Source organism: Capricornis sumatraensis, chromosome 1, assembly GCF_032405125.1.
Source record: "Capricornis sumatraensis isolate serow.1 chromosome 1, serow.2, whole genome shotgun sequence".
Classification (NCBI taxonomy): domain Eukaryota; kingdom Metazoa; phylum Chordata; class Mammalia; order Artiodactyla; family Bovidae; genus Capricornis; species Capricornis sumatraensis.
This window is the reverse complement of record NC_091069.1, coordinates 70184133-70211984: the sequence shown is the minus strand read 5'-3', so window position 1 is coordinate 70211984 and position 27852 is coordinate 70184133. Positions and strand designations below refer to the sequence as shown.

The 27852-nt window shown below is 38.0% G+C and overlaps 1 protein-coding gene across 1 annotated transcript in view; it reads right to left on the bottom strand.

Annotated features, from left to right (window-relative positions):
- Nucleotides 1-1106: 1106 nt before the first annotated feature.
- The window catches only part of ASB3 (ankyrin repeat and SOCS box containing 3), a 107580-nt gene continuing 80834 nt past the window's right edge, over nt 1107-27852 (bottom strand). Inside the window, exons 8-10 of the mRNA XM_068975964.1 lie at nt 20684-20941; nt 14423-14556; nt 1107-2728 (exon numbers count right to left, since the gene is read on the bottom strand). Coding sequence (XP_068832065.1) covers nt 2523-2728; nt 14423-14556; nt 20684-20941 — 598 coding nt within the window. The 3' untranslated portion in view covers nt 1107-2522. The remainder of the gene's footprint in view (nt 2729-14422; nt 14557-20683; nt 20942-27852) is intronic.

Sequence of the window (27852 nt, the reverse complement as noted above, 5' to 3'; positions counted from 1 at the left end):
TTCTGTCAAGAACACAGAGACTAGAAGGGCCACAAAAGGAACTTCCAGCATGCTAATAATGTTCTGTTTCTTGAACTACATGCTGATTACACAGACATTTTCATTTTGTAAAAATATAGTCGACCCTTCAACATGTTTGAGCTGGTGCAGGTTTACTTACATATAGACTTTTTTCAACAGTAACACTACAATACTACACAATCTGCAATCCAAACTACCATACTTGATTAGATCCATAATTGGTTGAATTCAGAGATATAGACAGTGACTGTAAGTCATAACCAGATTTTCAATTCTCTAGAGGGTAGGAGTCCATTAACTCCCATGTTGTTCAAGGGTCAACTATAATCAGTTTGTATAGTTATAATATGAATACTTTTCTTATATGTGTTAAATGTCAATAAAACATTTACTTAAGAAAATGTGATGTCCAGATTACCATTATTATATGAAATCATCACAGAAAGATGTCCTGTGACAGGAATGTTGAGCAGGAAATGCATTTAAAGGACAACATCAAATCAAGGTAGGATAAACTCTTGACAACTGTTATTAAAACCAATTTATGTCCTGCTCTGATACTATATACCACCATTAGAAAACCACTGTATGGAGTTCTTCATCGGGCTCATTGAGACTTTAAGAATACTAAAGCACCATGGTACATGTAGGGCAGAGGTTCAAGTTCACACTACCTGGATGTATCATTTTGATCAGAAGTTGTTAGTGTAATTTACTTACCTTTAGATACTTCTGGATTGGATTTCTTACTGAGTCCTTGCTATTAGTCATAAAAATAATATTTATGTATTATAAAATAGCCTAAAAGAAAGATATTGCATACAGTAAGTAAAATCATTTATGCTTTAAATACTAAGGGTCTTAATGTATCTGAAATATTTTTAAGTTTTTAAGAATAAGAGCTCAATGATAAGTTATGAATAGTTGAATTTATTATATATTTAAACATAAACAAAAACACATGAAATGATTTACCCTAAAAGGTAAACATTCTATGTACACTGGACCCTAACAAAAAAACTGATTATGTTAAAAGCAGAGACTTATTAGGGTTTAAAAAAATAAAGATACAGACATTTAAAAAATACTACACAGTACACACTTTTTAAAGAATTTATTAACTATTAGAATTTCCACCTATTTTTTCCCTATACACCCTTACTTCTGCATGTATACCCACTTCAAACTCTTATCTCCACCCCACAGGCAGCAACTGTAGCTCCAATCTAAGCTGAATTTAGTTATCCTTTTGGACCTTAATGTCTCCATCATTTGGTATGCCATCATCACTGCTGTTATCAAACAGCAAAAGTCTATCAGCGATGAATCTGATTGACCCACTCCCATCTATATTAAGTCACAGAATCCAAATAGGATAGAATACTTTCCTTCCCTTGGACCCCATCTCTAGTTGTCTAACATGACAGTATGCTTTCCTAACCTTTATCTCAAGACAAATGCCCACAGCCTCTTATCATAGCTCACTTGATACAATATTCAGTCCTCTCTGACTCTAGATTCCTAGCAAACAAGTGTAAAACCAATGAGGCAGTATCTCATTAACCTAAGTCTCTAAGGTTTAAATTTCATGGACTATTTGATAACTTATCCAGATAGTAAAAAGGAAATATATTATAACATTAACAAAACTAGCAACCACTGCTTCATAAGATTGAAGCTACCCTCTGATCTGGAGACTGAATGGACCTGCAATGTTTCATCTGATCGTGAGCAACTCAGAAATACATACCTTTCTTTCTTTAAAAATGATACCACAGAAATGTCCCTCCCAGTCTCCTAGTACTAAGTAAATGTGGTAAAATGCACATTTATCTCAATATTGATCTAATTTTTTTTTTCAACTTGTCTTTGAATTTAAGTCTCTTCTTGCCTTTGCAGAAACAGGAATCTTTTTTTTTTTTAAGCCAAAAAGAGTATCAAAGAACTGAGAAAAAAAAAAACAGCAAAATGATTTATTTTCTATAGTCTTTAAAAAGAGAATTCTCCCCTGAGTTTACCTGTGAAAAGCCAATGAATTTCAAATGAATTAAGAGATGAGAACAGAATATAATACAGTTCTTTTATAAACATAAGAGATACTCAACTTCACTGTGTGTATACTTCCAGTGAAGACTTATGCCTTTTCTTCTAAGCTCTAGCCCTAAGTAAACACAGAATCATAGGTGGAAACAGGCCATGTTTAGCACTAGAAGCAGCATTCACAGTTCATTCACAGAATAAAGCAGAAAATGGTTAGGTAAATGAATATTACAACATAAAGTGTACTGATGATAAAACTGCAATAAAGTAACTTACATGATGTTTACAACACTTTTTTTTTACCAGGTAGCCTAGTTGTAAACATTTCCATTAAACCACTGCCCTCTAAAGCCTAACCAACCACACAAACAAAAATCATCTTTTGTGACAATAAAATTGTGAAGAACTTGTACTCCACGGCTTCTTATCTTGGTGGTTTTCAGAGTAAGACAAATACTGTGTTAAGAGGTTTCACTGATTTCTCCATCTTGAATAACTTCCAGTTCTGGAACCTCATTCATCCTCAAAACCTCTGCATAGAGCAAATAATCATGTAGGATTCTGGGAAGAGGCAACTGACGGATAAAACCATCAGACTGTAGGTGTTCTAGTTTTAGACGGTACCAAATTTCCAAACGACAAAGGTGGGTCAGGGATGGAACAGAGGCTGGAGAAACAAACATAAAAAGAAAGATAAAAATGTTGAACCAGAAAGTATAACAGTCCATTAAGGCAAATGCCCTTTTTCCCCCTCATCTCTGTTAGTAAAAACAAGTGGTATGTTACTTAGACTTACTTTTGAAAGATTACTTGGGCCAGGATGACCAAAATAAACTCCATTTATTTATTCATTTTACAACTTTCCTGGTTCTTCTTCCTCCAATTTCTGGCCACACATTCCAAAGTCAGTACCCAGCACCATACAGAACTAATGTTCAAATCCTAAATATCTGGCAATACCAGTTGGGACTTAAGAAATGGGTGATCTAACTTTAGAAATGATAGAAAAGCACAGCAGCAAACGTTACTTCCCACTCCCTCTCGCTGCAAATGGTCTCCAGACCCACCACATCAAGTGAATAAATATGTAGCTTATATTCGTTTTGCTCTTTTTATCCATGAAATAGAATGAAATTTTAAAACTGACACAGAGAGAAAAGGAACCTTTACTGAAAGCCTACTAAGCCATCTGCCCACATACATTCCATTTTTATCTTCCTTTACTCTGTGAGGTACACATTATCATGCTCTCATAGGGACAAGAAAACAAGAGATTTAAGTAACTTTTCAAAGGCCAAACATCTAATACATCGTAGACCATGATTCAAATTCAAGTGCCTATGACCCCAAAACATGCATGTATATGTACACATGCTAAAACCACTGCTGCTAAAAGCTAATAACCAATTAAAAGGATAACCGACATATGCTTAATTAGCAATCATATGACAGTGGTTTTACTAAGATGAAAAGTGTTAATTAAAGAAGTTAATGTTCATGACGAGGGGTACCTCCTCACCACCGCCCTTCCTGACCTTCAATGTGGCATAGCTCCTCTATGCCCTCCTGCGCTCCTGCAGCGACTGCTCCTTGGACATCGGGTTGCTCCTCCCGGACGCCGCCCCTGACCTCGGACTTGGGTAGTTCCTCTCGGCTGTTCCTGCGCTGACGCAGCCTGGCACTCTTGGCTGCTGCCCCTGACCTCGGACGTGGGGTAACTCCTCTTGGCCACCACCCTTCGGGCATGGGGTCCTCCCGGCTTCTGCCCCTGACCTCGGACGTGGGGTAGCTCCTCTCGGCTGCGCTTCGTGCGCCGGGCGCAGCCAGTCAGTTTTCATTCCAATCCCAAGGAAAGGCAATGCCAAACAATGCTCAAACTACCGCACAATTGCACTCATCTCACATGCTAGTAAAGTAATGCTCAAAATTCTCCAAGCCAGGCTTCAGCAATACATGAACGGTGAACTTCCTGTTCAAGCTGGTTTCAGAAAAGGCAGAAGAACCAGAGATCAAATTGCCAACATCCGCTGGATCATGGAAAAAGCAAGAGAGTTCCAGAAAAACATCTATTTCTGCTTTATTGACTATGCCAAAGCCTTTGACTGTGTGGATCACAATAAACTGTGGACAATTCTGAAAGAGATGGGAATACCAGACCACCTGACCTGCCTCTTGAGAAATCTGTATGCAGGTCAGGAAGCAACAGTTAGAACTGGACATGGAACAACAGACTGGTTCCAAATAGGAAAAGGACTGCGTCAAGGCTGTATATTGTCACCCTGCTTATATAACTTCTATGCAGAGTACATCATGAGAAACGCTGGACTGGAAGAAACACAAGCTGGAATCAAGATTGCCGGGAGAAATATGAATAACCTCAGATATGCAGATGACACCACCCTTATGGCAGAAAGTGAAGAGCTAAAAAGCCTCTTGATGAAAGAGAAAGAGGAGAGTAAAAAAGTTGGCTTAAAGCTCAACATTCAGAAAACGAAGATCATGGCAACTGGTCCCATCACCTCATGGGAAACAGATGGGGAAACAGTGGAAACACTGTCAGACTTTATCTTTTTGGGCTCCAAAATCACTGCAGATGGTGACTGCAGCCATGAAATTAAAAGACGCTTACTTCTTGGAAGAAAAGTTATGACCAACCTAGATAGAATATTCAAAAGCAGAGACATTACTTTGCTGACTAAGGTCCATCTAGTCAAGGCTATGGTTTTTCCTGTGGTCATGTATGGACATGACAGTTGGACTGTGAAGGAGGCTGAGCGCCAAAGAATTGATGCTTTTGAACCGTGGTGGAGAAGACTCTTGAGTCCCTTGGACTGCAAGGAGATCCAATCAATCCATTCTGAAGGAGATCAGCCCTGGGATTTCTTTGGAAGGAATGATGCTAAAGCTGAAACTCCAGTACTTTGGCCACCTCATATGAAGAGTTGACTCACTGGAAAAGACTCTGATGCTGGGAGGGACTGGGGGCAGGAGGAGAAGGGGACGACAGAGGATGAGATGGCTGGATGGCATTACTGACTGGATGGACATGAGTCTGAGTGAACTCCGGGAGATGGTGATGGACAGGGAGGCCTGGCATGCTGCGATTCATGAGGTCGCAAAGAGTCGGAGACGACTGAGCAACTGAACTGAACTGAATGTTCATGAAAACTAGGAGTACAAAAAACAGATACTGGTTTTATGTGAATCAAATCTAATGCCTTTTGTTAAGTGCAAGAAATCCTTCATAAATCCCTGTGAAATTAACCAAAGATTACCAGACCAGGATCAGAGCAGCAAAGACAAGCACAATCAAGAGCCCAACTGACATCAGACCTGCTGGTCTGACTTCAAGTCTAGGGTTCTTTATTAATAACCCACAGGGCCTGAGACATGCTAGTTCTCTACCATCAGTAATATCTTCCAAACCACTGAAGTGAGTCCATCATCTTAGATTTTAATTTAAGCTTACTAGTTTAAGTTTAGTTCATTCAGAATTTGGGTAACTCCTCAAGTCACAGTGTTTCAAAATGCCAAATTAGAAAAGCAACAGAGTTAGTTTATTTTGTAAATAAAACCAAAGTCTAAGAAGAGTATTCCCTTAAACTGTGAGTCACATAGATTCCCCACTATAAAAATAAGACTACAGCAACGACAATATAGAGAACATTTACTTCCACTGTTTCCATATTTAATACTGTTTAAAATTTTACGCTTATCTGTAAACTTAAGGAAGAATCATTCTCACTTCAAAGATGAGAAAACACAGATAAAGGGAACACTGGAATGATCAGCAGGAAACCATATGGAAAAAAAGCTCAAACTGCAAACCCCAACAGTTTTCCAAAGGAGTACTAAGTAGGTTCAACTTCAACAAGCAGGTGGCCCATGTTCAACTGTTACACATAAGGAAGCCCTCTCTTCCTCTGAGATCATGAACAATAGTTGGCCCTAATGTCACTGGATATGCACAAATGTAATAAACGTTTCAGAAATGAGCATAACTGATTCTTGGTAAGCACACAACTCGGCTGGTAGAGATAAAATGTCCTAACCGCTGCAAACACTGATTATGCCATGGGCACAGCCAGAAGGAACTGATAGAGAAAATGATAAGACTACAGAGCATGTACGAAGATCATGGCATCTGGTCCCATCACTTCATGGGAAATAGATGGGGAAACAGTAGAAACAGTGTCAGACTTTATTTTGGGGGGCTCCAAAATCACTGCAGATGGTGACTGCAGCCATGAAATTAATAGACGCTTACTCCTTGGAAGAAAAGTTATGACCAACCTAGATAGTATATTCAAAAGTAGAGACTACTCTGCCGACTAAGGTCCATCTAGTCAAGGCTATGGTTTTTCCTGTGGTCATGTATGCATCCAAGAGTTGGACTGTGAAGAAGGCTGAGCGCCGAAGAATTGATGCGTTTGAACTGTGGTGTTGGAGAAGGCTCTTGAGAGTCCCTTGGACTGCAAGGAGATCCAACCAGTCCATTCTGAAGGAGATCAGCCCTGGGATTTCTTTGGAAGGAATGATGCTAAAGCTGAAGCTCCAGTACTTTGGCCACCTCATGCGAAGAGCTGACTCATTGGAAAAGACTCTGATGCTGGGAGGGATTGGGGGCAGGAGGAGAAGGGGACAACCCAGGATGAGATGGCTGGATGGCATCACGGACTCGATGGATGTGAGTCTGAGTGAACTCCGGGAGATGGTGATGGACAGGGAGGCCTGGCGTGCTGCGATTCATGGGGTCGCAAGGAGTCAGACATGACTGAGCGACTGAACTGAACTGAACAGAGCATGTGAGTTAAAGTGAGACTGGTTAAGAGAATTTTTACTCATATTATATTACAGTTTAGTATGCACCTGGTTAAACTGAAACCTTTCATTCTGCACATTGTTAATGTAGATAGCTATTAAAAATCCAAAAGGAAGATAAAGGATGGCTGTGCAACCTGGAGGAGAGCGGCTGGCTCAGAGCTAAGGAATCCTTAATACTTCTCCAGCTTCACCAATTTGACAGACTACACTGACATACAAACTTCTCAGTCTGACCAGGGAGTGTGCCTCTAGCTGTCCCACAGTTTCCTATAGTGCAGACAAGCCTTTCAGAGCCATCTGACTACACCACAGGAGCCCTATTGCTCTATCTTTCAAAACCAAATAAACCATTCATCTGCTTATGCGGATATGTGTGTAGAAAGCTTAATCATCTGTGATCAAGCCAAACTGGACCAGTAGACATTTATTAGGGACTTTCCTGCTGGCTCAGATGGTAAAGAATCTGCCTACAATGCAGGAGATCCACGTTCCATCCCTGGTTTGGGAAGATCCCCTGGAGAAGGGAATGGCTACCCACTCCAGTATTCTTGCCTAGAGAAGTCCATAGACAGAGGAGCCTGGTGGGCTACAGTTCATGGGGTCACAAAGAGTTGGACATGACTGAGTACCTAACATGTTTATTATGGGAAGCTTATATGACTTGCCCATGTTGACACTGTAGAGAAACAACGGAGCTGATACTAGATCCAAATGATTGGACCCCATGTCTAGGGTTTTCTAAACCGGTGATAAACCCAAAATAATTCTCTTAACATCTTCTAAACCACTGAAACTATCATAAATTTCAAGAGAGCTCTCCATTCAATAATTTTAAAAAGGATAATTATTCCAGTTACTGATTCTACTTTCAACGCACTATTTTGATTTTCCTCCAGTGAGCACAAGATATCACTGGCCTGATGAACAGTTAGAGGTAAGAACTATATTAACGTAGACAATAATATATTCATCAGTGCCATCTTAGTTTAATATGCCAGTGAATACTAAGGGAATTGTATAATGATATATGTAATATTTCAAGGCATGCAAAATTCCTATGAAAGTTTTAGTGATGCATAGTATTTCCAGATGTGTTGCCACTAGACTGAGAGAAGATCAAGACAAGCCTTGAATTTATAATATGGAAAAGCTCAGAAACTGTATGTAAAACATAACGTTCATAAAAACCTGTTAAAACCAGATTTAAATAAATCTCTCTTTTCCAACATTATGGCACTGATCATAGTCTAGAAAATGATGTATAAAACCACAGTATAAATGATGTACAAATTTGTAAATGATGTATAAAACCACACTATATTTGGGTCACTTTTCTGACCCAATCATTTTCAAGTTAATATGTTAAACCCAGTTTACCTCCAGACCTATAAGCAGACAAGCAACCTTTACCTATTCATTTCTACATAGAAGTTTTCAATTTTGTTAACTTTGTCGTATGTACAAAGAACAATCAAAACAGAAGGTCACATGTTATATGAAATTGTACTAAAATTAAAATAATGATCAAAATAAACCCCAAAATTCTTAACTATGCTTGTTAATGCTAAGTTTACTATAGTACAGCAATACATATACATCATAAAAACCCATTACCTATATTTTCCAGAACCATTTCATCACTAGCCTGCCTTCATGCCAATATTCAAATGATATATCTGCCTTGACTTTATTTCTATGGTTCCTCTGCAGGGTTTTCCGCATCAAATGCATCCATCTGACTTCTGGGATATCTACTACAATATGTATTTTCATCACTAATATAATGTCTTTATGGTTCCATCCTTTTGTTCACAGTCTTCCTTAACTTACTTGTACAGTCTCTCTCTCTCTTCCACTGAAAACGTCCACTAAAAACTCAACAAATATAAAAAGAAACTACCTAAAGACGCTGGAGTATAAATAACAGATAGATTAGGACAGGAAATGAAAACTTAAAGAATGACCAGCAGAACAGCAATGAATAGAATGAATGGAAAGGGCACCACCGAGTAACAAGCCCTGAGCTATAGTTGTGAGGCAAAAGTGAAAGTCACTCAGTCGTGTCCACCTCTTTGCGACCCCATGGACTATACAGTCCGTGGAATTTTCCAGGCCAGAATACTGGAGTGGGTAGCCTTTCCTTCTGCAGGGGACATTCCCAACCCAGGAATTGAACCCAGGTATACCACATTGCAGACAGATTCTTTACCAGTTGAGTCACAAGGGAAGCCAAAAATACTGGAGTGAGTAGCCTATCCCTTCTCCAGCAGATTGATTCCCCAGGAATCAAACGGGGTCTCCTGTACTGCAGGAAGATTCTTTACCAACTGAGCTATCAGAGAAGCTGAGCTGGAGTTGAGGAGTCATTATTAACCAGTTGTATGACCTTCAACAAGTCATTTAGGTGCTTCAACCTTCAGCTCCTCTTCTATGAATCGAGCATAATGCCTCATCTATACTATGAACATAACTGACACCTCTCTGAATCTAAATGTTATAAACTGTACAATATATCATACAAATCCTAACCATCTTCTAATCTAGTGAAATTGAAATGTTTTGGCTGCACACTCAATTAGTGAAAAGTCTTTTGAGTACTTCACTCCAATGTATGGACATTTCAGTTTAGTTCAGTTGCTCAGTCGTGTCCAACTCATTGTGACCCAATGGACTGCAACACACCAGGCATCCCTGTCCATCACCACCTCCCAGAGTTTACTCAAACTCATGTCCACTGAGTCAGTGATGCCATCCAACCATCTCATCCTCTGTTGTTTCCTTCTCCTTCTGCCTTTAATGCTTCCCAGTATCAGGGTCTTTTCAAATGAGTCAGCTCTTCACAACGGGTGGCCACAGTATTGAAGTTTCAACTTCAGCATCACTCCCTCCAATGAATATTCAGGACTGATTTCTTTTAGAATGAACTGGTTAGATCTCCTTTCAGTCCAAGGAACTCTCAAGAGTCTTCTCCAACACCACAGTTCAAAAGCATCAATTCTTTGGCACTCAGCTTTCTTTATGGTCCAACTCTCATATCCATACATGACTGATACTGGAAAACCATAGCTTTGACTAGAAGGACCTTTGTTGGCAAAGTAATGTTTCTGCTTTTTAATATGCTATGAAAAGGCAAAATAATAGGATACTGAAAGAGGAACTCCCCGGGTCACTAGGTGCCCAATATGGTACTGGAGATCAGTGGAGAAATAACTCCAGAAAGAATGAAGGGATGGAGCCAAAGCAAAAACAATACCCAGTTGTGGATGTGACTGGTGATAGAAGCAAGGTCAGATGCTGTAAAGAGCAATAATACATTGGAACCTGGAATGTCAGGTTCATGAATCAAGGCAAATTGGAAGTGGTCAAACAAGAGATGGCAAGAGTGAACTTCGACATTCTAGGAATCAGTGAACTAAAATGGACTGGAATGGGTGAATTTAACTCAGATGACCATTATATCTACTACTGTGGGCAGGAATCCCTCAGAAGAAATGGAGTAGCCATCATGGTCAACAAAAGAGTTCGAAATGCAGTACTTGGATGCAATCTCAAAAACGACAGAATGATCTCTGTTTGTCTCCAAAGCAAACCATTCAATATCACAGTAATCCAAGTCTATGCCCCAACCAGTAACGCTGAAGAAGCTGAAGTTGAACGGTTCTATGAAGACCTACAAGACCTTTTAGAACTAACACCAAAAAAGATGTCCCTTTCATTATAGGGGACTGGAATGCAAAAGTAGGAAGTCAAGAAACACCTGGGGTAACAGACAAATCTGGCCTTGGAATATGGAATGAAGCAGGGCAAACGCTAATAGAGTTTTGCCAACAGAACGCACTAGTCATAGCAAACACCCTCTTCCAACAACACAAGAGAAGATTCTACACATGGACATCACCAGATGGTCAACACCAAAATCAGATTGATTCCATTCTTTGCAGCCAAAGATGGAAAAGCTCTATACAGTAAACAAAATAAAGACCAGGAGCTGACTGTGGCTCAGATCATGAACTCCTTATTGCCAAATTCAGACTGAAATTGAAGAAAGTAGGGAAAACCACTAGACGATTCAGGTATGACCTAAATCAAATCCCTTATGATTATCCCTTAAATAGATTTAAGGGACTAGATCTGATAGATAAGAGTGCCTGATGAACTATGGATGGAGATTCATGACACTGTACTGGAGACAGGGATCAAGACCATCCACATGGAAAAGAAATGCAAAAAAGCAAAATGGCTGTCTGGGGAGGCCTTACAAATAGCTGTGAAAGGAAGAGAAGCAAAAAGCAAAGGAGTAAAGGAAAGATATAAGCATCTGAATGCAGAGTTCCAAAGAATAGCAAGAAGAGATGAGAAAGCCTTCCTCAGCGATCAATACAAAGAAATAGAGGAAAAGAACAGAATGGGAAAGACTAGAGCTCTCTTCAAGAAAATTAGAGATACCAAGGGAACATTTCATGCAAAGATGGGCTCGATAAGGGACAGAAATGGTCTGGACCTAACAGAAGCAGAAGATATTAAGAAGAGGTGGCAAGAATACACAGAAGAACTGTACAGAAAAGATCTTCACGACCCAGATAATCACGATGGTGTGATCACTCACCTAGAGCCAGACATCCTGGAATGCGAAGTCAAGTGGGTCTTAGAAAGCATCACTATGAACAAAGCTAGTGGAGGTGATGGAATTCCAGTTGAGCTATTTCAAATCCTGAAAGATGATGCTGTGAAAGTGCTGCACTCAATATACCAGCAAATTTGGAAAACTCAGCAGTGGCCACAGGACTGGAAAAGGTCAGTTTTCATTCCAATCCCAAGGAAAGGCAATGCCAAAAAATGTTCAAACTACCGCACAATTGCACTCATCTCACATGCTAGTAAAGTAATGCTCAAAATTCTCCAAGCCAGGCTTCAGCAATACGTGAACCGTGAACTCCCTGATGTTCAAGCTGGTTTTAGAAAAGGCAGAGGAACCAGAGATCAAATTGCCAACATCCGCTGGATCATGGAAAAAGCAAGAGAGTTCCAGAAAAACATCTATTTCTGCTTTATTGACTATGCCAAAGCCTTTGACTGTGTGGATCATAATAAACTGTAGAAAATTCTGAGAGAGATGGGAATACCAGACCACCTAACCTGCCTCTTGAAAAATCTGTATGCAGGTTTAGAAGCAACAGTTAGAACTGGACATGGAACAACAGACTGGTTCCAAATAGGAAAAGGAGTACGTCAAGGCTGTATATTGTCACCCTGCTTATTTAACTTATATGTAGAGTACATCATGAGAAACACTGGACTGGAAGAAACACAAGCTGGAATCAAGATTGCCGGGAGAAATATCAAGAACCTCAGATATGCAGATGACACCACCCTTATGGCAGAAAGTGAAGAGGAGCTAAAAAGCCTCTTGATGAAAGAGAAAGAGGAGAGTGAAAAAGTTGGCTTAAAGCTCAACATTCAGAAAATGAAGATCATGGCCTCTGGTCCCATCACTTCATGGCAAATAGATGGGGAAACAGTGGAAACAGTATCAGACTTTATCTTTTTGGGCTCCAAAATCACTGCAGATGGTGACTGCAGCCATGAAATTAAAAGATGCTTACTCCTTGGAAGAAAAGTTATGACCAACCTAGATAGCATATTCAAAAGCAGAGACTACTCTGCCGACTAAGGTCCGTCCAGTCAAGGCTATGGTTTTTCCTGTGGTCATGTATGCATGCGAGAGTTGGACTGTGAAGAAGGCTGAGCACCGAAGAATTGATGCGTTTGAACTGTGGTGTTGGAGAAGACTCTTGAGAGTCCCTTGGACTGCAAGGAGATCCAACCAGTCCATTCTGAAGGACATCAACCCTGGGATTTCTTTGGAAGGAATGATGCTATAGCTGAAACTCCAGTATTTTGGCCACCTCAATCGAAGAGTTGACTCATTGGAAAAGACGCTGATGCTGGGAGGGATTGGGGGCAGGAGGAGAAGGGGACGACCGAGGATGAGATGGCTGGATGGCATCATGGACTCGATGGACGTGAGTCTGAGTGAACTCCGGGAGATGGTGATGGACAGGGAGGCCTGGCGTGCTGTGATTCATGGGGTCGCAAAGAGTTAGACACGACTGAGCGACTGAACTGAACTGAACTGAAGTAGAGATGTCCAAAAGTCAGTTGGATACATGGGACTGGAACCAATAGAGGTTGTGCCAAGAGAAACCGACTAGAAAAGCATTAGCTACATTAATACCTCTGAGAAAGGCTTTTATAAATCTTCAGCGGAAATAAAATCCTCTTAAGAGATGATGATTATTGCCCTAGCAAGCTCTACCTAGCGCCTAATTAAATAAGCAGCCCTAGATGGATTCAGTCTACCACGTGATAATGCATTCACCTTCAATTCCTGTCTTCATCTGGACAGACGTGCCATATGTTAAAGTCTTCAGAGTGAACTCTTACATATACTAATTGATAGGCTGATTTTCCCACTTGGCATATGCTCCTTTTTGCCTTTCTGTTCCCAAATAGATATTTCATTATCATTAAAGAAATTTTATACTGGAAGGTTTAGAGACTCCAAAGAGATTACACTTTGTTTTCAAAGAGAAACCTAAGAGTTTGAATATACCTCAGTTCAAGAATATATTTTCCTGAATGTCTGTTTTCGACTGAGAAAATTTACTTCAATGTAATTTTCTAAGAAATTAGAAGATATTTCTACATATGCTAAGTTCACTTGTTAAAAACCTATTCAACATGTTTTATGAAGAGTGACATTTCATGCAAAAATAGTAATGAAGAAATAATTTTCCTAATTTAAGACATAATCTGGTGAACAATATAGATCAATATAAATCTACATAAGTAAATAGAAATACTTTGCCTATGTTATATTTAGTTTAATTCGGCTTCCTTGTATATAATCTTATATTGCATCCTCTTTCTTTTTTAACTAGCTTAAAAGCTTTTTTTTTAAAGTGAGAGTAAGTTCATAATTTGTTTTAAAATAGTCATTTAAAATATCAATCAATTCACAAAATTTCTACCCAGCTCACTTGCATAGTTATATCTTACCAACACATTGGCATACATTCAATAAGAAAAGTTAACAATAAAGAATGGTGATACTTCCTTTTAGAGACAATAAAATATTAAAGAGAGCACACACATCAACACACACTCCGAAGAGGAAAATTACATTTAGCATTTTTCTGACCACAAACTAAATACTGACCAACAAAATTTTTAGGATTCACTTTTGCTTGCATAACCCTTACTAAAAACAAAAGGGTATCATTAAAATATCACTAAATACCTGTTATTCTTTACATGCTCCTTAAGCTAAACTTACAAAATCCGATATGATTTATGTTGAAGGAAATTACTATGATCTCCCTCACCGTCCCATCCTCTCCCCATATAAAGAAAATGCAAATGATGCCCAGTTTAATTATATTCTCCAGTGACTCTTATCACTTAAAATTACAACACAGCTAGTGAAGACAGAGGAAAAAAAAGTAGTGACGTGTATTGAAAAATTGTATTTTCTTACCAATACGTTGCTGTAGAGCCCAAGAGGAGTTTGAGGCACGAGCAGAGAGCATCTTTTCAACAGCTGGAGGAAGTCTCCTCCAATTAGTAAACTCCAAAGTGAAGATAAGAATGTCATCACTGACTGAGTCAATCCTACATTGACAAGATATTAATACACATTTAGACACAAAATTCACCAAGGGTTCACTGTGAAAACAAATACCATATACCAATTCTTACAACATCCTGATGTGGAGGCAGAAAGACAACTGCAGCAAAGAAAATATTCATGAAACAAAAGGCAAGTTCAGTGTATATGGAAAAATCATCAAACCAGGTTCCTACATGAAACTCAAGTGACTGTGCAAGTAGCTGTCCAGTAGATGACAAGAGGAGTTTCTACTCTAGCAGAGGTAGAATGCCTTGCCATCCCCAGCAGCAGTGGTGAGAAAAGGCAGATTTAGTGTTACTGTCATTAGTGGATATGCCATTATCATCCTCCCAAGTGGACCATCCTGCGAAATCCAGATTGGTCATCCTTACAGACACTTAACAGTGAAAGGAGAAAGCCTAAACACCCCAAAGTCAAAGTCACTCAGTCATGTCCGACTCTCTGTGACCACATGGACTATACAGTGCTTGGAATTCTCCAGGCCAGAATACTGGAGTGGGTAGCCTTTCCCATCTCCAGGGGATCTTCTCAACCCAGGGATCGAACCCAGGTCTCCTGCATTGCAGGCAGATTCTTTACCAGCTGAGCTACAAGGAAAGCCCAAGAATACTGCAGTGGGTAACCTATCCCTTCTCCAGTGGATCTTCCTGACCCAGGAATCGAACCGGGGTCTCCTGCATTGCAGGCAGATTCTTTACCAGCTAAGCTATGAGGGAAGCCAAAGCTGTCCCTAAACTGGTATATGGGAGAGACAGCCTATTTCTGACCAACCCTGAGATTTACTACAACAGTTCTTGTCAAGAACCTTCCCTGTTATAGGTATGACTCTAGAGGATGTACCAGAATAAGTTTTGTCTTTAAGGACTGAAAGAAGTGACGACAAACAGTTCTACTTCTCTTTTTTCAAAATAAGGTCAGATTTCCTACCAACGCACCCAAAAGAGACTTCCCAAATTGTGTAAGTACTTGAATCCTAATGGAAACGGCAATGACCTAAGAAAAGTTCTGATTTCTAACAACACTTCTACTACTTACAAACACACTGCCTAAATTCTTTAAGCCCTAGATACTGGTCTCTAAAATGAGAATAACACTTACCCTGTGTCTTTCAGGAGACTGTTCATAAAAACAGCTGAGGCAATCCAGTGAACAGACTTTTAAAACTATAAAATACTATATAAATGTTTCATATAACTAGGGCCCGCTTGGAATTTTCAGTATTATATTCTCAGTGGGCCTTATAACATTGTACACATGAAATTTAGTCAAAGCATAAAGACAACTCTAAATTCTAACAAGATTACTCATCTTGTACTTAATTAGATACTCCCCTAACATCACACTGTTTGAAGAAAAATAAAATCATTAGGGTCTCTGGTGACTACTTCAAAACCAGAAATTCTTTTCAAGGTCGCTTTTTTGGAGACATTACTGAGCAAGGACAAAAGAAAGGGAAAAATAAAAGAAAAAGAAAGAAACTGAGTAACTCTAAACTTGTCATCTCAAGAACAACTTATTTCATGTAATTCAGGATCCAAAGTATCCTTGAAATGACTGATTAGAGTATGAAAATTATTTCCCAAATTTTTAATTATCTAACATGCAAATTCATATAAGGAAAAACAAACTACAGCTCAAACACTCTGGGAAACATTTTACTTCTCAAGAAGTTCTCAGTCACAATTTATCAGAAAATACTGAGAATAAATGAAATGATAAAATAAATTCAAAGGCAAACAATCTCCTTCACTTTCTAGGAACCCACACCAAAGCTTTCTCAGTTCCAGTTCCTTATTTCTTTTTTAATGGTTTCATTTTTCTACCTTAATGTGCTTTAAGTCTCACTGTGATCAAACAGTCATTTTTATGCAGTTATCTAAACACACACATAATAAATCTGTTTACACAGCTTTAGTTAATGTTGAGTATTTTACCAACGCTGACAGTGCCACTAAAAATGTATTGTTACTATACTACATTGACCATTACATTGTACAAAGCAGTTGTACAATCATAAACGACTGACAGTTAATCAATTAAATGCACAGATGACATTCACTTTCTATTATTTGTCTATTGCACTGAGGGTGTGAGGGAAACCTAGTCTTGCATTAAAATATTTCAACTCTGCAGCTCATATTGTGACAGGCAATTATTTAGTCAGATACATTTTTAAAGACTATTTAAGACAAGCAATATCTAGGAAAGACATAATTCACATGACAAAGATTAAGCAACAGACTTACATGTGACATAAATAAAATACAACCAAAATCCACTTAAACAGCATATTGGAATTTTTATGGGATAATTTTTTATAACATTCTTTGAATGTAAACTGATCAAAGAAAGCAAAACATTCATCACATTCAGCATAAACACTGGCTTTATCCATTCAATAAAAGATAAGCAAACAAAAATGTGACCATGTTATGCATTTTTACTGCTAAAGTGAAATTTTATATCGTGTTTTTTCTAATAAATATAAAGTAACTAAAGTTATTCCTTCAGAGTAAAATATATGCAATTTTTGTTCTCAATTCAAATAGCTGAAAGTTTTACAATTTACTAAAAATAATATGTAGTTTACTGTTTATTAACTTTTTTCTATCCAAACACATCCAATAAACAAAGCACAAACCCAGTGGCTTATTACCACAAAAAATTCTCAAATAGGCAAGTTTTCACATGAGGGGCAGAGAACCCCATGGGGATATAAGACTATTTTAGGAGCCTTTTAGGAGGATAAAAGCCTTTTAGGAGCCTTTTAGGATAAGCTAAATAATTCCCTTTTCTTCCAATAATCTGTGTAGTTGTCCGAGGAGGAAAAGAAAAGAGGATGCATTTAACTTTTTCCTTAAATAGGTTATTCCTAATTTACGAATAGGAATGAGATAAGTTGCCCCAGATTCCTCCAGTTTAGGCAATGGATTAAAGTATCCTTGTCACTCCAATGGTAAAGACTCTGTCTCCAATCCAAGTGACCCGGGAGCGATCCCTGGGTTAGGAAGATCCCCTGGAGAAGGGAATGGATACCTACTCCAGTATTCTTGCCTGGAGAATTTCATGGACAGAGGAGCCTGGTGAGCTATATAGTCCATGGGGTTGCAAACAGTCAGACACAACTGAGAGACTAACAAGGTACCTGAAACTAAGTAACAAAATTACCACAACCCTGGGGATACACAGGACTAAGGCAGAATAGCATAGGGGCTACAAAGACAGACTTGAGCCATACTACTGGACAGCCTGAGTCCAAATCTTAAACTCTAGCACTAAATAGCTGTGTGAACTTTGGCAAGTATGTAGTACACTCTGTGCCTCAATCCCCTTCTCCATAAATTAATGATAACAGTATCTACTATATTTTATATTAAATGAGTTAACAGTAAATAATCAATCATAGTAGCTACTGTATATCAGGCAACATTTTAAGTGTTGGTTAAAGAAATAAACAAACTAAAAACCAGAATGGAGCATGAAGGCTGAAAGTTACAGGAAGTAAGATGGAGCCAAGTAAGTAGCTTCAGTAGTAAAACACAAGGAGTATGGTTGAGAAAAATGTGGGTGCCTTGTCAGACTTCATTTTTTTGGGCTCCAAAATCACTGCAGATGGTGACTGCAGCCATGAAATTAAAAGACGCTTACTCCTTGGAAGAAAAGTTATGACCAACCTAGATAGTATATTCAAAAGCAGAGACATTACTTTGACGACTAAAGTCCGTCTAGTCAAGGCTATGGTTTCTCCTGTGGTCATGTATGGATGTGAGAGTTGGACTGTGAAGAAGGCTGAGCGCCGAAGAATTGATGCGTTTGAACTGTGGTGTTGGAGAAGACTCTTGAGAGTCCCTTGGACTGCAAGGAGATCCAACCAGTCCATTCTGAAGGAGATCAGCCCTGGGATTTCTTTGGAAGGAATGATGCTAAAGCTGAAACTCCAGTACTTTGGCCACCTCATGCGAAGAGTTGACTCATTGGAAAAAACTCTGATGCTGGGAGGGATTGGGGGCAGGAGGAGAAGGGGACGACCGAGGATGAGATGGCTGGATGGCATCACGGACTCGATGGACGGGAGTCTGAGTGAACTCCGGGAGATGGTGGTGGACAGGGAGGCCTGGCGTGCTGCGATTCATGGGGTCGCAGAGTCGGACACGACTGAGCGACTGAACTGAACTGAACTGGGAGTAAGAACAAAATGGAGTGACAGAGGAAAGGGAACACCCTGCCAGGACTGCCCACAGTATCTCTATGAGCTGGATTTACAGAAGCATTTTGGGGAGGGAATGGTGAGGGGCAACTGCTACAAGCTGTCAGAAGCCCAGACACAGCAGTAAAATCCACCAAGTAAAAAGTTAAAGGCATTTAAATAGCTCTGTTAATAGCTGGATATCGCATTCAGGAGAGAGTGTTCATATCTCAGCAGCGAGCATATATGTGCATGCACATGTGCACACGTAAGGGGGGTTTGTTAGGACAAGGAAACACATACAAATAACTTCTAAAAATTATATTTCTCAATTAATTGTCAATAATTTTATATCTCAGTTATCAAAAAAATACTATGAATTTTTGTGAAATTTTATTAAAATGGTATACAGAGAATTACAACAGTGAGTACTTGACAGATAACGATGTATTAATCAATCAACTGCTGGAGAAAGAAGTAAATACAATCAGGGACTCAAACCACTGTAAATTATAAACAAAAAGTAAAGTGGAGACTAGAGCATGTATCTAAATTTTGCTTTACTTCTATATTCCTCAAACCGCCTATCAGATAGATGGCAGTTTTTCCTCACAAGCCACCAAACTGAAACATTCAGTATCAGAAAGACATGATAGTCCTAAACCTAAAACTTTAAATCTCTGCTTAGAGAAAATTGTTGAATTCTATATTATGGTAGACATAATAAAAAGGTGAGATACTGGGATCCTGCCAAATAAAGATCTTTTCTTTACAATATAGATGGAGAGGCCACCAGGTGGAAAATGGAGTCACAGAAATGCAAATTAAATTTACAAGTAGGAAGCACCAGTGTTGCCTGCATGAATCCCAGAGAGGACCTCTTTGAAAAGCAAAATTTAAATAATAAGATATCAAAGCACTTTTCTGCTGAAATCCAAAATTTCAGTACCTACCCAAACATTATTTTATTAAATGGTAGTTCAGAAGAACAAAAATGAAATCTTCCAAATATTTCATTGAAATTTTATAAAATACCCCATATTCTCTATATTCCTAGAGACTTTTATTCTATTTTCTCACTTGACTCAAATTATCAGGCCAAAAGAGTTCTCTCACTGCTACAATTATCAATAATTTCTCAGTCCATCTAGACACGTAATTCCTGCAAAGGCTTGTAGAACAGTTTTTATCCTTTTGCCCGAGAAAAATTCTGACTCAACTTTTATATAATCACTCATAGGCAATGCCCTTCTGGGAAACCACTTGAGGTAAACAGCTGTATCCTCAGCTGCTTCAGAAATCAGTATTTATTGAGAGAGACAGTTCAAACAGACAAGACGCTACAGGATAGGAGTATTCAATCTAGTTGACTAAGGGATGCTAGAAATCGCCAAAGCTGCTACAACCATTCTGTTGCAGGCATTTTAAAAGCAGCATGACGGATGGCCCAAGTAGAAGAAATAGCCCTTCCGAAAGGATTCACTGGCACCCATTCCTTTCCGTTCCCTTCTAGCCGCCTCTGACCTTTTTCTAGGATTCTATCCTTACATTCAGGGCTTCCCAGGGGCTCAGTGGTAAAGAATCCGCCTGCCAAGCAGGAGACGCAGGTTCAATCCCTGAGTTGGGAAGATCCCTGGTGAAGGAAATGGTAACCCATTCCAGTATTCTTGCCTAAAAAATCCCAAGGATGGGGGGCTTGGTGGGCTACAGTCCATGGGGTCACAAAAGAATCAGACACGACTTAGCAATAAACAAAAACAATCCCTACATTCCATCTCACTATTAGCAGGTCCCCAATTCCTTCATCCCAACACAGCCATCACAATCAAGACACACACAATAACAACCTCTTCCCAACACAGGGATTTCAAGAGACTGGGGAAAATGAAAAGAGTAAGGCCCACAGTGGTAGGATTTCTTACCAGGAACTGCACAGTAGGTTCAGTGGGTCAAATCCAGCAAGCAGCAGAGATGGCAACCACTCTTTGTAGTTCGTCTGTGCTTTAACTGCATGGTTTATAAATTCAGACATATGGTCCCATGGTGTCGATGGGCAACATTTCTTCAAAAAGTAGCGAAATACTGAAAACCTCTCATACTTCAGGCAGTATGCCAAATGAAGTTCATTCAGCTGAGCTCCATATTTCAAAAGAATATTTACAATTCCAAAGAAGTCACAGCTCCATCAGCAAAAAGAAAGGAAGGTAGGGGAAGGGGGGGGAAGGGGAAGGGAAGAGAAGATTTTCACATTAAAAAAAATTCTTACAAATAGTTAATGGTAGTTATGACTGGAAAATAAGAATAGCAGATGCTCAAGAGGGAGGGGACATACATATACCTATGGCTAATCTGTGTTGATGTACTGCAGGAATCAACACAACATTGTAATTAGATATACAGCAGAAACCAACACAATATTGTAATTATCCTTCAATTAAAAATAATTTAAAAAAAGAATGGCAGACGTGATAGTGGATGGTTTTACATGTCCAGTGGGTTGAGACTAGAAGACATTTAATTTACAACACATTGCATGGTTTTTAATTTTCAACTATGAACAAGTCATGCCCTTAGAATTTAAAATACTTACCTTAAATAAAATTATCACTGACAAGTAAAACTCTTTTCAAATTGTGATTTTTTATACACAATGAATTATCTATACTATAAAATACTTGCTAAACAAAGTTAATAAACAACATGATCAGTCAAAAAAGACAGGATCAATTTCCCCCTTTCTTTTAAATTTCTAGTGGTAGAAAGCAATCAAGTAGAAAGCCTTTTTTATGAACAAAAACTTAATCTACAGCTTTAAATTTTTTAAAATTAATCTTTATCAAGTGTTTTACTGAATGAAAGTGTATTATTTTATACCTGCTGAATTGGTTACATGTTTTAAAAATGATCATCCTGCTAAGTTGTGCTTAAAATGACTAAAAGTAAGTTTAACTCTTTTATGAGAGAGCTAATTGGCAAAAGGTGTCAAAAGAGGTATTATAGCAAAGATGTAAAGAGCACAGACTGGAGCCAGACTGCTCAGCCACTTACTAGCTGTGTGACTTTGAGCAAGTTACTTAACCATCCTGGCACACAGAACTAGCATTATATGAGTATTTGTAAAATAAAATGATATTCAAAGTAAAATACCACAAATTTAAATATAATAAACATAAATCCTGGGAATTTATCTATGAGACAAAACTAAATTATACGCTATTTGCACAAATATATTAACCACAGTATTGTCTATAACAGATTTTTTTTTAAATAAATTAACTGTTTAACAGAGGAGGAGATATGTGCAAAATATGACAGTCATTAAAAACTAAAATTACAATGGTTATGTGATCATATTTAAAAAACTGTTAATGATATAAGTTTAACTTTAACAAAGTTCAATAAACATGTATGTTCACTACACAGACAACTGTGAAAGAAAATATGCAGGAATAAAATAAGTCTCCTGAAATTGGCATTAATGCTATTATAAATAACAAGAAATTTTTAAAAACTTCATTATTCATAGTATTAAAGAATCTAAATAATTAAGAATCATAAAAAGAATATAAAAAACAAATATAAAACATTTAAACCATTGTCATGTGAGACCAACTACTTCTGAGAACTTGAATGCAAGGTTTCAAAGCAGTTAAATACCATATATATAAATATCACTTATGTAAATTTTTGTAAATCTGTTTTATTTGCTCTCCAATTTGTGCTTCTTTTCTTCAGTTAAAAGATTAAATAAAAATTCTCTTCATTATCAATAATATACATAGCAATTAGAAAAGAAAAACTATAATCCTAAAATTTTCTTTATAAAAATTAACTTTGTTGTCTGTCTAGTATATATTGATATTTGTTCCTGGAAACACCATCATTCTTATCACTGTTCTTGAAAAGAGCCCTGTATATACTTTTTCCTATGGCTATTTTCAGATACAGTAAAGCTAAAAGAATTTATTGCCAACAGTCCTGCACTACAAGAAATGCTAAAAGATATACTTTTTTTTTTGGTATTGGGGTTTAGCCGATTAACAATGCTGTGACAGTTTCAGGTAACAGTGTAGGGACTCAACCATGCCTATGTATTTGTATCCACTCTTAGAGGATATACCTCTGACTGATGGTTTTAAACAGTTATAAGCAATTTCTTTCAACCACTCTGACCTCATTTAACTAGGCCCTCATTATGCTGCCTGCAGTTATTACTTGCTGATTCCACTACAGAACAGATGAGCAACATATGACATGGACTTTTGCACACATTCCAACAAACTTATAGCAAAGTGGGAAAAGCTCGAGACACTGCCTCATTACGAATGTGATACACAATTCTCAAGAACACTTAATTTTCAAGGCATGTATGTTTACATGTACACTTCAGAAACTGGCTGAACTCTTCCCTTAAGCAACGTGAAAGCATCAATGGCCTAACCACAGATGCTTTAGCTCTCAGAGAGGATGACGTATTTTTGCTATAGAATACAAAGGTAAATGAGAGCCCTAAATGCACCCTGTTATATTAAGTGCCACAGATAGCTAGAGAATCTATTTTCTGTTTAGGAAAAAAACTATAAAACCAAGAGGCTTTCCTATTCAAGTTTCAAATATAGCATCTAGCCATGTGACTCACGTAAGGAAAAACTTAGGGACAAGGCCATTGATAAACCAACCACCCATCTCTAAATGTTAGAGGAATATGTGCACATATAACTCTCCATAATAACAACCTTTATCTATTCTACACCAGGAAACTATGATAAATGTGTTACATGGAAGATTTGCCTTAATATTCACAATAACCCTAAAAAGTAACTTTTATTACCATCTCCACTCTAGATGCAAAAACTGAAGCTTAATCACAAAATTAGGAATTTGTAAAACTGGGATAATAATAGCAAATCAAAATCCAACAGTGAATATGATATAGCAAATATCAGAAATATCTCTCCTATAAAAAAAAAAAAATCTCAGGAAATAGTCACATCAGGAATTATTTTAAGGCCAGACCTATGTTTCTTGAAGTATGTTCCATGGAACACTAGTCCCTGCAAATGATCTATGTTAAAAAATCCTCCATAATTAAAATATTCAAGAAGACCTTTATAGTATGTGAAGAAAGTGAAGTCGCTCAGTCGTGTCCGACTCTTTGCAACCCCATGGACTGTAGCCTACCAGGCTTCTCTGTCCAAGGGATTCTCCAGGCAAGAATACTGGAGTGGGTTACCATTTCCTTCTCCAGGGGATCTTCCTGACCTAGGGATCGAACCCAGGTCTCCCGCACTGGAGGCAGATGCTTTAACCTCTGAGCCACCAGGGAATATACACTAGTCCACATAAGAGAGAAATATAGGATGAACTTAATTTTAAACAGTATGCTAGTTACATTTTTTAAATATATGCTCAAATATTTTTCTTCAAACTCCAGATACCCTTCAGAGGAAGTACCTTTAGAATTAAAGCAATAGATCCAATCATTAATCAGAAAAAAGCATAATAAAGAGGATATAAAATGCCCCAAAAGTCTGTAAATACAGGAACAATCGTGTATTTATTGTAAAGTTCATCCTATGTTTCCAAATTTTTAAAACTTTGGTAGACTCATCCCTCCTTAGGAATTCATAAAACACACCACCATAAAAAAAATTCTTAGAAGCCTTTCAGGAAACAAATCTAATTGCCACTGCTTAACCCTGTGTTTTCCAAACTTAATTAACTAAAGAACCCTTTTTATCCTATGTATTATCTATTAACAATGTATAGAAACAGTATTCTACAAAACACAGCTACAACTCCTTCCAATTATCACACTGCCTTGTATTAGAAAGAATAAGAGCACACACCTAAAAGGCTTTTATAAACTACCTACTGCTACATTATAAACTCTTTTTCAACAGAACTACCATTTACATGGTCAATAATAAACACAAAATAAAACTGGAGGATCATAAAACTTTTTCAGCATGCCCTGAGCTTCTGTTACATTATACATCTCAAATATACATAACAAGCTCCAGCAACTCAAGTAGCTTCAGTGCTCTACAATGACCTTGATTATTACATGTCAATGAGCAAGATAAAGGCTTAGATAAAACTTTGGTTAAAATATAAATTACATGGGAATATGTATGTGTTTCTCTTAACACTTAATACAGATTCCCTTTCAAGCCCTGATGGTGAATCAGAAAAACTCTTCAAGTCCTAGAGTAGTCCTTATTTAACACAAATAGCAAGAACTACTTATGACACATTAAGAGACTTCATATTATGTAACAGTGAAAACCATAAGGCACAGAGAAAGAGAAGTTTAAAAACCAAAAATGCAATGCCTAAACCTTACTTGGGGGCTTGTACATTTTCCATCATACTGCCCTTTTAAGTTCAAAACTGTGCACAGAAACAGGATCAGATAAAAAATAAGCACAGTAAAAGGAAATTCAACATGTTAGTAAGGTTTCTTTTAAACAAATGGAAATGGACAAATATCTTAATAACCCAACAAAACTTACAACTGACTTTTTAGCTGAATTATTAAAAGGCCATATAGGAAGTTTTACTGAATGGCTTTTAACCATCAGCTGCAAATAAAATAAAGACATTACATTGTATCAGATGTATCCATGTGTGATATAATGATAAGAATGGACACAATTATTTTTATAAAATTAACAGGATAACAATGATCAATATTGATTAGAAAGACAGACGTAATCAGGTCAGTTAAACCAGGAGCCCTTTCTATAGTCACATATAAAAGGCATTAATATTTGTTTAAATTTCCTGTAATTTCTCAACTTCCCATCTCTTTCACCCATTCCAGTTAAAGAAGTCATTTTCTTATATTTTCTCATTTGAGTTGAATTACTCAGCTATGCCCCTGAAAGACTGGCTTCATGTCACTGGAGCTGTTAACTTGTTAGCCCCAAAGGACAAAGAATTCTTTTGTACAGTAGTGGAGGAGACAAGACAACTTTCCATCATGCTTTGGAGTATGAGAAGAGCTAAAGGTCAGTACTTCAAATAGAAGCCTATTCTCTCCAAGGGATACTCAGTAAAAATGTTTCAGAATGCTAATCCTGAGCTAAAAAGTTAAATTGGCTGAATAAAACAAAAAAGAAAGGAAAACTCAAAACCCAGAGCCACTATTTATTATCTTCATCACTTTTTGATATTAATTATACTGCTTGTAAAAGCTGATAACTTTACCATAATGTAACAGGCCAACAGTGCAAAGAGCATCAGAAATGTTAAATTTCTAGATCTCAGGAGAAATGCCAGAAAACATACAAATAAGAAAACAAAAGTTTTTGGAAACTATAAGCAAGGTGAAAAGGCAGCCTTCAGAACAGGAGAAAATAATAGCAAAGGAAACAACTGACAAAGAATTAATCTCCAAAATATACAAGCAGTTCATACAACTCAATACCAGAAAAATGAACAACCCAATCAAAAAGTGAGCCAAAGAACTAAACTAACATTTCTCCAAAGAAGACATACAAGTGGCTAATAAATCATGAAATGATGCTCAACATCACTCATTATCAGAGAAATGCAAATCAAAACCACAATGAGCTACCATCTCACACTGGTCAGAATGGCTGCCACCAAAAAGTTTACAAACAATAAATGCTGGAGAGGGTGTGGAGAAAAGGGAACCCTCTAACACTGTTGGTGGGAATGCAAACTGATACAGCCACTATGGAGAACAGTGTGGAGATTCCTTAAAAAACTGGAAATAGAACTCCCATATGACCCAACAATCCACTGCTGGACATATACACTGAGGAAATCAGAACTGAAAGAGACACAGGTACCCCAATGTTCACTGCAGCACTGTTTACAATAGCTAAGACATGGAATCAACCTCGATGTCCATCAGCAGAAAAACAGGTAAGGTACATAAACACAATGGAGTTTTACTCAGCCAAGAAAAAGAACACATTTGAGTCAGTTCTAATGAAGTGGGTGAAACTGGAGCCTATGATACAGAGTGAAATGAATCAGAAACACCAATACAGTATATTAACACATATATACGGAATTTAGAAGGACATTAATGACGATCCTATATGCAAGACAGCAAAAGAGACACAGATGTAAAGAACAGACTTTTGGACTGTGTGGAAGAAGGCGAGGGTGGGATGATTCGAGAGAATAGCATTGAAACACGTATATTACCATATATAAAATAGATGACTATTGCAAGTTCAATACATGAAGCAGGGTACCCCAAACTGGTGCTCTGGGACAATCCAGAGAGATGCGGTGGGGAGGGAGGAGGGTGGGAGGTTCAGGATGCAGGGATACATGTGTACTCATGGCTGATTCATGTCGATGTATGGCAAAAACCACCACAATATTGTAAAGTAATTATCCTCCAATTAAAATAACTTAAAAAAAGTTTTTGACTCATTAATAACTAAAGTCAGGTGAGTGTTGATTAAATCTTTTATACAATGATCTTATACCAAACCAACATTACTATAATAACACACTGTCACTATAAAAATAAAATTTCAAAACTCATACCACAGACTTCCCTGATGGATCAGTGGTAAAGAAATCTGCCTGCCAATGCAGATGCGGGTTCAATCCCTGGTCCAGGAAGATCTCACATACCATGAAGCAACTAAGCCCATGCACCACAACTATTGAGCTCTAGAGCTCAGGAACTGCAACGACTGAACCCACGTGCCACAACTACTGAAGCCCTGTGCCCTGGAGCCCATGCTCCACAACAACAAAAGATACCAAAAGGAGAAGACCACGTACCACAAAGAGGAGTAGCCTCGCTCCCTGTAACTAGAGAAATGACCACTCAGCAGCAAAGACTCAGCATAGCCAAAATAAAACAAAACAACACCAGAGATCAATTCCAGATAGCAGAGCACTGAAACTGCAACTAGCTGTTGAGCAACTACTGACAGGACACTGGAACTCACCAAAAAAAGATACCCCATGTCCAAAGACAAAGGAGAAACCACAACAAGACACCTCATCCACCAGAAGGCAGACAGAAGAAGCAAGAAAATCCCACAGTCACCAGAACGAAAACCATATCACAGAAAGTTAAGCAAAATGAAAA